At 37.4% G+C, this 12,348-nt stretch overlaps 1 protein-coding gene and 1 long non-coding RNA gene across 7 annotated transcripts in view; one reads left to right on the forward strand and one right to left on the reverse strand.

Moving 5' to 3' along the window:
* Positions 1–4,732, forward strand: part of LOC146451414 (uncharacterized) — a 37,198-nt gene extending 32,466 nt beyond the window's left edge. Inside the window, exons 13-16 of the mRNA XM_085099160.1 lie at positions 452–826; positions 2,119–2,241; positions 3,965–4,087; positions 4,437–4,732. Of these exons, the coding sequence (XP_084955286.1) occupies positions 452–826; positions 2,119–2,241; positions 3,965–4,087; positions 4,437–4,636 (821 nt within the window). The 3' untranslated portion in view covers positions 4,637–4,732. The remainder of the gene's footprint in view (positions 1–451; positions 827–2,118; positions 2,242–3,964; positions 4,088–4,436) is intronic.
* A 618-nt stretch (positions 4,733–5,350) lies between these two features.
* The window catches only part of LOC146451418 (uncharacterized), a 12,575-nt gene continuing 5,577 nt past the window's right edge, over positions 5,351–12,348 (reverse strand). The window contains exons 2-5 of one of the 6 annotated variants that reach the window (XR_014860032.1): positions 12,015–12,134; positions 11,050–11,157; positions 5,678–5,734; positions 5,351–5,487 (exon numbers count right to left, since the gene is read on the reverse strand). This is a non-coding gene — a long non-coding RNA (uncharacterized LOC146451418). The other 5 variants (XR_014860034.1, XR_014860031.1, XR_014860029.1 and 2 more) reach the window with 5 other exon arrangements.

A 12,348-nucleotide genomic window follows, 5' to 3' on the forward strand; every position in this document is an offset into this window, starting at 1 on the left:
TGCCGGAAATCTACCAAGAAGCAGCAAAGTATTTAAGTAGATGACATTCTGCACGTTGAATGTGCAGGATTTCTAATTTGCAGAGGTTTTTTTAAATATAAAGTTGAGTTTTGAGCACCATTGAAGATGACGCACATTTTTGCCACCACTTCGGACGCCGTTATAGTCCCCGCATTTGCACTCCCCGGACGCGCATCCCAGCAGTGCCATAACCCATAATACAACCATTCCCTTGGAGAGTACGTCCTAAGCTATGTATTAACCGAGGAGGACGAGTTTGGTTGTTTGTCTAAAACTTTAAAATCACCCTATTTCAAATTTTTTATGCTTAGCCAAGGTAATTGATAACTAACACGACTTAATCATAACAGAATTGGTTGCCTGGTACCAGAAAAATGTCATAAGGAGAAACTACCATTGAATATTTTTTTTATGTCCTCTGTTAATACAGACATATGCCGACCAGGATGGAGTTACTTTGGTGGTTACTGCTACTTCACAAGCCGCGCATGCAGTTCATGGCTGACCGTTGAATCAAACTGTTCAACAATGCGCTCAGATCTAGTGACCGTTCACAATCAAGAGGAGAATGTCTACATCCAGCATCGCAATAACGGCGAACGAAGTTGGATTGGTCTCAATGATAGAAGTGTTGATGGATCGTTTGTTTGGACCAATAAAGAAGTGAGCAGCTTTAGGTTCTGGGCGCCGAGACAACCAAACAACTGGAGAAATGAAGACTGTGTGCATACTTTGGGTGCCAAGCATGGTTACGCTTGGAATGATGTGTCATGCGATAATTGCAACAACTTTACTTGCTTTACAGGTAGAGTGCAGTAGATATGGCAGGGAATATTCATACCAATATCCATACTGTATCCATATTTCCACATAGGATGACTGCAACGACCTGTCATATCAAAGGAACAAAACAAGTCAACGTGTAAAAGCATGATATAACGTACTATATGCGAAAATATGGTTCACCGTCGAGGATTTGAACCCCGGTCTCTTGCGTTCAAGGCAGAGGTGATAACCACTATACTACAGGCGAACCTACAGTGAAAAGTGAACTTCAACAGCAATACCCAAACGCGGAGAACTTAATAAAACAATTAATCTGTTCGTACTTATTGGATATGAGATTTCTTATAGCCAACTCGGGGTTTCGCGCCTCGTTGGCTATTTACCATCTCATATCCAACGCGCGCTCACGGAATAATTGTTAAATAACCATAGCCAAAAAATAATTATTCCAAATACATACACATAAATTAATAAATAAATACATAAATAAATAAATAAATCAGCAATCAAAGGTTAGCAGTGTCAACCCATGGATAAAAAAAAAATCAATTGACAGATTTCGTCACTCACCATAACTTTGCAAGTATAAAAACTACAGCAAAGTGAGATGGAGGCTTTTATTTATATCCAGGATAGACGGTACGTGCAGATGTCGCTTTTGATGTACGCAATGGACGCTACCTTGTCCTATGACGCAACAATTATGTCACGTTTTCAGACTCTCGACCACATTAGATTTCTTAGTGTTAGGAAAACCTCAAAAACGAACGAATAGAAAAAAAAAGACAAAACCGCAAACATGATACAAGAAGATGAAATTTACTGTAAGAAAGTCAATATTTTATGATTTATTTCCCGAAAACTTTCCTGTTATTAAATTGTTTGACATTGGTAACATTAAATTCGTGATCAAAATTGGTTACCCATAACAACAAAAAAATCCTTGGGGCCTGGCCTACCATGCCAATTTCTTTTCCTTGTAAATTTTGGAAAAATCAAGAAATTTTTAAGAGAAAAGTGGGCGATTTTTGAATCGTCATAACAACTCTTTTATTTATTTATTTATTTATTTATTTATTTATTTACTTATTTATTTTGAGAAATAAGTGCGGGGGATCAATTTATTCTGTTCTTCAAAAAGTGTAATAAGGATAGTGTATTATGAGATGTATGTGCTATGTGTAGTATTGAAATAAAGCTATATTAGAAAAAAAAATCAAGAAATTTCCTGCCGTTTGCAAATATGTTACAAAAAAAAAATTCAACTTCAACAGTCTAATTGGGCTTAATGTCTGTGTTGTATCTTTCCAGACCTGGATGAATGTACTACAAACTCATTTGACTGTGACCCCAATGCTGCTTGTCAAAACACCGAGGGCGCGTACATCTGTGTCTGTAAATCTGGATATACGGGAAATGGCAAGATTTGCAATGGTAATACATTTTAAAATACTGATTACTCAAGTAATTCAGTATAAAATACAATTCTCGTTATCATTTACATGGAAGTGATAATGCTTATATAATGTTTTGACCGAGGCGATGAAAACGACGCTTAAACAACGAAAGCAGGGCTGAGGATAATGGTAACTAAGTTATGATGGCGAGCACGAGGATAATCATATAAAGAAAACAAAGTGCGGTAATAGCGCGGAGGTTACATAGTTATATAGCACATTATTGTAATATTTGATAGTAGTATATTAACTGTAATACAGTAAATTGTAGACTAGGGATTTATCAGCTCATATTGTTTAAAAGTAACAGTTGGATCACCAGAACTTAAAGCAGTTTTTTTTTTTTTTTTTTTTTTTTTTTTTTTGTCGTTGTTGAGTGCCGGGTGTTTCAATGTGTTGCCTTACTGTAGCAGCGAGAGCAACAAAAAAAAAAAAAAAAAAAAGAGAGAGAAAGGAGAGCAAAACAGAGGGCTTGTAAAAGCTTTCTGATATAAAAATAAAAGAAGTTGGCTGCTGCAACATACGATTGTTTTCTATATGAAAAGTTTGCTCTCATTACGCTTTCGTAGATATAGACGAGTGTTTCAGCAACTCTTACAGCTGCGGTGCGAATGCTTCGTGCAGAAATACCGACGGATCTTACAGATGTGTATGTAATTCTGGATATTCGGGCGATGGACAAATATCTTTTTTTTTTATTCATTTGTGGCTTACTCTAAAAGACTGACTGAAACTATCTTAACGGGTGCGAAAATGATATTTAGGAATTTAAGCTAAAAATTAAGGAGGCTGGCAGCAGTTTTTCTGGACTTAGGGTGGAAGTTTTGAAATTTAATTACAATCTCGCATAGAAGATAAACTTCGATCTCCTTTATACTACATTATTGTTTCAACATATGACCTAAGTTTTTTTTTTTATCGGTTTCCAAGCAACACCTATAACTATGGCAACGATATTAGACATTGTCAGTTATCTCGAAATTATTCTCTTTCTGTTTGTCCGGGTCTTTTTTCACTGCTATGCACGTGCTTTGAACATTTGTCATAACGTAAAGTTGTGCAAAACGTAAAATTTACAATGGAAGGCTTGAGAATCCGGAGTACAGGTGTCAGATAGACACTAGTCAAGGAGCAAGTTTGAATAGTGTTAAGAATCGGATTATCTTGCCAATATTGCGAAGTTGCAGATTTTGTCTCGTTCAATTCTGTATAGCTGGGGCTACTACAATCAGTTTAAAAGGTAATTAATCATAAAATCGCCTTTCCTAACCTTAACCTTTAGGGAGGTCTTGGCCAAGCTTAAAGGATTGGAAATCCTTCCCGTAGTAGACTGGCAATTATATCTTCGGAAAGCAGGAAATAATCTACTAAAATAGCCTGAAGACAAGAGGCTGCATAAAAACAATGTACAGTAACAAATGTTTTACTAGCTCAGAAAAAGCTCGAATTTAACAGGAATCATTTTAAAAATCAACAACCTTTTGTACATCACGTAGTGGTGCAGTAAAAGGAACAACGAACACAAAAGGCGACGGGGTCAACAGTAGCCGCTGTAATGAGACAATACAGGACAAGAAGGGACAGAGGGATTTTAGAACCATATCATAAAGAGATGCAAGATTGCATCTCAAGGCTGATTCCAAATACATTCATAATTAAACACTGATATTTTCTCTCTTTCTCCCATTACATTTTCGTAGATACAGACGAGTGCTCTACCAACTCTCACAGCTGTGATGTCAACGCTATATGCAATAATACCGAAGGGTCGTACACGTGTACATGTGATTCTGGGTATTCGGGCGATGGAAAAACATGTACTGGTGAGTTATTTATAGTATTTTCTTTTTGATGAGGAGTAATGTTTACATTTCCAGTAACCGAAAATTTCTGAGCTTGCAGGATATCAGTGTTGGAAAATAAATTAAGGACAAGTTAGAATTTTTCAAGACGAGAAGTTGACGACAAAAGGGCCTGTAAGCAGGCCTGCCTGAAAACTATTAAGTTTCCGGCTGTAAACCGATGCAGGCGCATATTCCACTAGGTTGTACTTGAATTATTTAGTCACTATCAACTGTTCAGGGACTACACTTGTATTTATCGCTTTGCCGCATACAATAAATCACAGTCGTCCAGACACGACGCCGTTCATTAGTGATTTGTGTCGTACAGATATCGACGAGTGTGCCAGTGGCCTGCACAGCTGCCACAGTTCCCGAGCTACTTGTACAAACACTGTAGGATCGTACAGTTGTTCTTGTGATCATCCTTACACTGGAGATGGAAGGACTCAGTGCAATCTTGTGTCAGGTAATTATTCCTTTTTGATTTCAGCTCCGTTATGTGTGGCAAACGTACGTGCTACAGTGTAAGTGTGGGGCGTTATGATTCTCGTGCAAGTCGATAAGTTGATGACGAAAATTAACGTCAGACCATAATATACGCTGTGAGCATGAAGTAAAGAAGAAGAAAAAAACATTGCAAAATAAGAAATGCCTGTTTTATAGTGTCATGGCTTTATGCTTCAAAGTCTCAAGAAAGTGTACGAAATCATGTTTCTAAAACCACGGACGGTTGCATTTTAAGCTTTCAGTGACAGCGCTTAACATTTATAGGTCGATTCTTTTCTTTCGGATTTGTTCTCCTGTGTTGGTTTTTTTTCTTTGGGAGGGGGGGGGGGGGGTGGGGGTATGGGATAAAAGGAGATAGAAATTTGGTAAAAACTCCAAAATCTAAAACGTTTCGTTCAACAAATCGCTCTACAATTCAATTGTGAATTGTACTTCGACTCTTTTGGAATAAAGTAACTGAAACAAGCTTTTTTTATTGATTTGGCTGTGAAGTTTACTTAACCACTATTACTTCATGATGTCGTAGACTTGGGTGCCGGCCTTTTAGTATACTGGAAGAGTTAGGGTTCATTTTCTCAAAATACCCGTTATCCATTGTGACTTGACCGTGGAAAACGAATTCTCTTTTAGCTATCGATTTTTTTACTGTTGGCATATTGTTTGCGACAGTATTAAGTTGGAACACTTCGATTCTCTTCATTCTAAATCTTTGTTTACTCCCCTCATCTGCATACACGCTTACATACACACACAAACACACACACACACACACACACACACACACACACACACACACACACACACACACATACTCACCTTTGGCAACTTGTGAGGTCTGTGTTTCCATACACCTCATATGAGGACCCCCCTTTCTATTGGAGGTATGAAAAAAAAAATATGGATGTTTGGTAGCTTATTTGCCCATCTCTTTAAACACTTGATTAGACTTTAGGAAATTTCAATTTTTTTTGTGGGGTCTTAGTTATGAGGACCTGCCCAATACTCAACTTTGAATACTTATGGGTACTACTTGCCATACAATTCTTATGGGGACATACTCACCTAACTTGTGAGGTCTGTGTTTCCATAGTGATACCCTACTTGCGAGGACCACCTCTTCTGATGCAGAAGAAGAAGAAGAAGAAGAAGAAGAAGAAGAAGAAGAAGAAGAAGAAGAAGAAGAAGAAGAAGGCTGTTTGGTTGCTTGTTTGTTATAAGTCAAGACATTTGCTTCCTGGGGTTTCATCAACTCCCCTCTGACTACTTAACGGGAATTTTAATTCTTGCTAAACTTATGGGGACATGATAGTACTCGACTACTTATGGGGACTACTTGCCGAACTTATGGGGACATGATACTTACGCAACTACTTATGGGGACTACTTGCCAAACTTATGGGGACATGATACTTACACAACTACTTATGGGGACTACTTGCCAAACTTATGGGGACATGATACTTACACGACTACTTATGGAGACTACTTGCCAAACTTATAAGAGGACGTGCCAATAAACAACTACTTCTACTAATGGGATTATTTGCCATAGCTGAGCTATTGATTTTCTTCATTGAAGGGCACGTGTTTGCATGGAAACCAACCTATATTGTCTCTTTGTGTCTGTTTGAAAGGCCAATAAGGTTGAAGATGATACCAAGGTTCTGATATTATGCAATTGTATAATTTTTCACTCTATTTCAGCCACATCCCATCTCATAATCACAAGAAATCTGATTATCTGAACAAAATAACAAAAAAATGCTACATTTAGTTTGCATTGGAAACACCGACACTTGATTTTGAACACATGAGGAGCACAATAATAATAGACTGTTGGGTCAAAGGGGGGAGGAAGATGCATTACAAATATAGGGACCATGGAATAAACTAATATTGGAAAGAGTGATATACTTACTGACAATAATAATAATAATGATGATGATGATGATGATGATGATCATCATCATCATAATTACCTATCACTGGATGAGGCTGAGTATGACCCGAAGAATTATAAAGATTGAGGAGTTTTCCAGTACAAATCCTTCTAATCTTACTTTTGAGATATATGGATAAAAATTTACGGGTAATTAACCTACTTTAAATATGCTCTCTCAGTTCCTAAGACCTTGTAACAAAACTTTCCAAAGGAGAACTGTTTTTGATCGGAAAGTTGATCATGTGACCAGCTACTGCAAAAGGCCTATTAGTGACAATTTATACTTTCTTATAGCTGCCTTAGCACATTCCTTCACTTCAAATCGACTGTCCGCCCAGCCCTAGCTTCGCGAGGTTTTGAGAGTCACGTATTTGTAGTATATTTTAAACTTTAAAAAGATTAGGTTTTAAGATTCTTGGAAAAAGGAAAACTGTAATACATTTGGTTGAAACACCAATTTGTTTATGAGAGAATTTCTAAAGACTTTATATCTGAACAAAAAAAGCAATGAGATAGGATTCCCTTTCCTACAGTGTGCACGGCCGGTGAGACCAGTTCCTAGATGCTGCCTTCCTTTGAGACCATCATAGGTAATCCAATGTGGATCATCAGAGGCGCGCAGCCTGTCATGGGAGAATTTTGGGGGGCTTTGGTAGAATCTAATATGGCGGCCAAGCTCTTTCTGGAAAATCCTCCTTCTGATCAAATAAGCCAGTTTTTCGAGGAGTACATGTCTTGTACAGAAAACGGCATGGAGTTGAGGGATATTTCATGCTTTTTTGCTGAGTTCGAAGCAGCAGTAGGAGTCATCGAAGAGAACTACAACGTTTAGTGGTCGAAATCCAGACTTGCAAAAGTTGATTCCCATCCAAGGAATGGTCAAAAAGGACAATGAAAAAGCTTCACGAAAAGGTAATTAGAAGACTGCGCTCAAAACCAACTTTAGCGACACCATGGAGAGGAGATTTCACTATGAACATTTCCTGAGAAGTTTTTGATTTGATTTACCATAAAATTGTTAAGTCTAACATTATTAAACAACTTTGGCCATCAGTCAAGAGAGAAAACCAGCCTGTACTGACATTGGAATCACGGACAGGAAAAAGGCAGTATTTTGTTTTTAACAAAATGAATCAAGGTGGTATTCTTATTAGCCGTAATCACCTCTTAAAGAAGTGTTTGGGAAACTGTGCTGGCGGTGTTCATGCAGTTGAGAGATGTGAAGTGGTTGTTTGCAGGGAAAAACCTATGAGATTTAAATATCATCACAGCACAGAAGTTTTGTCTTTCATTATGGTAATTGGAATTCGGCATTCCACAACACTTATTAATGGGTACAATACAAGCAATTATGACTTGCTACCAAAATCAGTTATCTGCATGGAGCATTTGCTTTATAGCCTGTGAACAGGCTCCCAAGTGGGGTATAGGGTGAAAAGAAAAATCGGCGAGCCGGGCGGGCGGAGCACGGTATGGGGCGAGGAAGAGCTCGATTTTCATCTTTGCCATAGACCCCACTTGGGAGCCTGTTCACAGGTTATTGCTTTAGAATCCAGGAATTATTTCTTAGTGCTGAGGAACATCCCTGCAGTTCCAATATCCATAATGAAATGGTGAAGTAACTGAAGAACTGAAAGTGGCACTATCTTAAACCATACAACTACTTTTTATGTTTTGCACAGTTCAATAACCTGATCGTCACCCTTTTTTCAGGGAACTGTATTAAAAATAAACATAACATATCAATGCCTGGGGATGGTCTTGTTACTTATCTCATGACAGAGGCAGCTATTCTTTGACCTCCATCTCTTTCTCCTTCCCATTGGGTTTCATTGCAGATTTTGCATTTTAAAAGTTAGGTTTTCTCAGAGTAGGTCATGTTTAGTTTACAGGATGCCATAACACCCTGGGGCCAACTCACCACTAAAAGCTGAAAGATTCGAGGTTGTGGTAACAGAATTCAGCCCAATGAGATTTAAATATCTTAAGAACTGAAAAATCTGTCTGTGAGTTTTCACAGCTACTGGAATTGACTGAAATTGACTGAAATTGTACTGTTTCATTCAATGGGGGATCAGATTGCAACAATACGCTGTCTCAGTACACTCAGTCTTGATTATTACAGTTTTTTCATGGTCATACCGTTGAGCTTTTGATGTGCAGGAGTATGTAGGAAGAAGTCGTCTGTCATTGTGGTTCCAGTTGCTATTACAATTTAATTAATTGTGAATGTTCCACTGCAGGAGACTAACATTATTGTCTAATATAAATACATTGTATGAACAGACTTTATGTTCCAACATCCATAACATATGTTCCCCTGTTAAGAAAAGTTTATTTACAGTGGACGACTCTACACTTAGACAACAGAAGATCCATAACCAGGATTAACAGTAAAAAAAAGTGAATGTCCTCTGGTGAAAACATTTGTACAAAAAAACTAAGCTTTGAACAACTTGAAACTTTTCTGCCCCATTGTCCAATGGGCCCAAATTGTTAAATTCTGGTTTAAAAAAATTCAAAAATGTAAGTTTAGAGAAAAATTTAGTCATGTTGCCCACTCCAATATTAAAGGGGTAGGATACATGAGCAGTCATGACACCTGCATGTTGTAGTTTAAATCTGTCATGATCAGATTTTTGTATTTCCAATTTTATGCTGGGAGGTTTCAATTTCAGAGATGCAATTATGACCAGGCTGATTACCGAAGTTTGTGCCGTGTTGCGTAAAACTATGGGCACTCCCTTCTAATATCACAGCAAGCTGGCAAAATGCACTGCTTCCATTGTTTTTAAAACCACACCCATTTTAAATTCTTGTGCAAAAAATACAAAATGTATGTTTAGAGAAAAAAGTCTTGTTGCCAACTACAACATTAAGGGGGTAGGATACGTGAGCAGTCATGACACCTGCATGTTGTAGTTTAAATCTGTCATGATCAGATTTTTGTATTTCCAATTTTATGCTGGGAGGTTTCAATTTCAGAAATGCAATTATGACCAGGCTGATTATTGAAGTTTGTGCCGTGTTGCGTAAAACTATGGGCACTCCCTTCCAACATCACAGCAAGCTGGCAAAATGAACCACTTCCATACCCATTTTTAACTCGTAAATGCCAGCATGCACAATGAACGAGTGATAGCAATGGTGGGTTTTTCACTAGGTTGGTTGGCTGATTCGGCTGTTGACTTTCAAGCATGCGCAGTGAAAGTGCGGTGTCTTGAATTCAATCAGTGAAGTGTCGGCATGAACTTTGAATAAAAAAAGAAGTGAAAATTTGTTTCACAGCGCATCAAAATAATCTTATTCAATCTGTAGATAAAAATTTGACAATTATTTTAATGCAAGAATGGAGATTTTTCATTTAATATGAGCAAAGTTATAAGTTTTCCCGTTTTTCCACAAAGTGCGGCGTCTTAAATTGAATGAGTGAAGTGTCTGCATGAACTTTGAATAAAAAACACCCGAAAATTTGTTCCAAGGCGCATCAGAATAACCTTATACAATATGTAGGGAATAAGTGTAGAATCATTTTTATAGTACACATATGGTTATTTCTCGTTACATGATCAGGCAAAGATATGACTTCTTTTAGCTTTCAAGGTAGTGTATGTAGCCATCTTAATTTCAATTAAAATACTGATGCGTCATCTGCATTCACGAGTTGGCTCACAGGAGACTTTGATTTAAAGATAAATTATTTCAAATGTTGTTAACACTTCGATAATCTGATCAATTTACATGATTTTGAGGACACCACAGTGGTTTTCTATGGATATTTTAAAACCAAAACCAGTCTTTAACATGTTTATTAAACCTGCTGTTACAATTACACTGTAATGGTATGTCTAGAGTTAAACAACTGGAAATGTTTAATAGTTGGTGTTGTGGAATACCAAATTGGCATAAGCTTCAGCAGAACAAAATTACACCGATTGCTAATCATGTAGCAACTTTATTTTGAAACGCGAACTAGAAGCAACTGTAATACATGTAGCTTGTTTAGCAGACAGAGATACACAGAAGGTCTTGTTTTCTGGATTTGTCCTACCACCGAGCAGCAATTCTTAGTGATTTTTGTCAAGCAGCTGCAATACCGATTTGATAAATTTTGGAAGCTGCAAATGCAAATTTTCTGTAAAATCATATACCGGCCGCCTTGAATGAACTTCTACATGGTTCATAAAGAGAGAGCTGACGCTTCAGTGAAAGCTACCAATTGTAACCTTAAGTATCATTATTGGCTAATGCTTGTTTTCTGAAGGCTGCACTGGTCGCTTAGGAGAAAAGGGCCAGTTGGTTATTCAAAAAAGTGGTGCCATCGCTTAGGGTAGATGTCACTTAAAGGATCTTTTTAACACAGGGCTTATAATATGTCACAGATTTCACAATGATGGTCACTTTTAGGAGTGATCACAAACAGTGCTTTGTGTAGTTCTGTATTGGCAAAGTCATGCTGCTCACATACATAATAATTTTTAGGTCAACTTACTCTAAGAGCTCTGAACTCCACAGTCTTGATATGGAATCACATCCTCAACATGAATACTGTTATTTGGATCCTTGGAACAAACTTTCTTTTTGGCAAGCAGTTGAGGCTCTAAAAAGAGATAGAGAATCACACCGGAAATTAACTTACCCTATAAATCCCCCTACTGGATGGGGAATTGCAGAAAAACAACTCATGCTTATATGCATCTCATGAATAAACAAGAAAATAACAGTAGAGCATATCTTGTTATGTTCTTTTTACATGTAAGCACAGAATCAATTTTCCACAATCCCACACCTCCTTCTCTTAGGGACTTGACCAATTACAAAAGAAGAAAAAAAGAAACCTTACTAGAGACCCAATAAATTTTTAGTAACGATTAGGCTTACAAGCTAGGTGACATAACTTATTCAACACATTCCACCATTAGCCATTAGCAATGTAAGTAAGCAAACCACTGCCATAACTTACACTCTTTATTCTTCAAACCTTATTAACATTATAATAACTTCCACTTGGCATCACTTGGCATGCATTTAAAAACCATCCCACAGGAATTCTTCATATATTGACAACTTACAGTGTAGGTCCAGTAGTTAGAAGTTACATTGTCTAATTCCAGACATGTAAAATCAGCTAGATCAAGAGGATTGTCACCTCCAAACAACTTATTAAATATTCTTTTATTGTATTATATAACTACTGCTGGGAGACTGGGGGTAAAATAAAACTGTGCTCTGCATGCATGTCTAATTCAGAGACTCAGGACCCCATACCAAAGAAAAACATTTTAGATGTGCTGATGTGCTCATTTCCCTACCATGTGATGTCACAAAAACCAGAGACATAATTGAACCTTTTAAGTGGTGGATATGTGATATTAAAACTGGCATGCACATTTTTAAAAGTGCACTTGAATTCTAATTTAAGCATGCCTTTATAATCCATACCTATTGAGCACGCACCTTTTCCAGGGATGGAACAGCTTAGAAGAGCAGGATAAGTGGAACTTGCAGAATAATAATTTATCTCAGACTGAGAACCTTCACTTTCATACCCACACTGGCACTATCAGAAACAATATCCTATCAAAAACCAATTAAAACAAACATTGTCAACATACATGGCACTGTAAAGATGGTGGGTTTGATGGTTGGGCTTGATAGAGTTTCTGCCTCTCTCATTCAGTACTTCTCTTGAACATTTCGCCTTCAGTTAGCTTCAAAAGGCTAAGCACAAGATTTTAAAGAGATCTACATGTATACAGTATTTGATACATATTACAATGCATCAACAATC

This window comes from Pavona decussata, unplaced genomic scaffold (genome assembly GCF_977016875.1).
Source record: "Pavona decussata unplaced genomic scaffold, jaPavDecu1.1 SCAFFOLD_389, whole genome shotgun sequence".
NCBI lineage: Eukaryota > Metazoa > Cnidaria > Anthozoa > Scleractinia > Agariciidae > Pavona > Pavona decussata.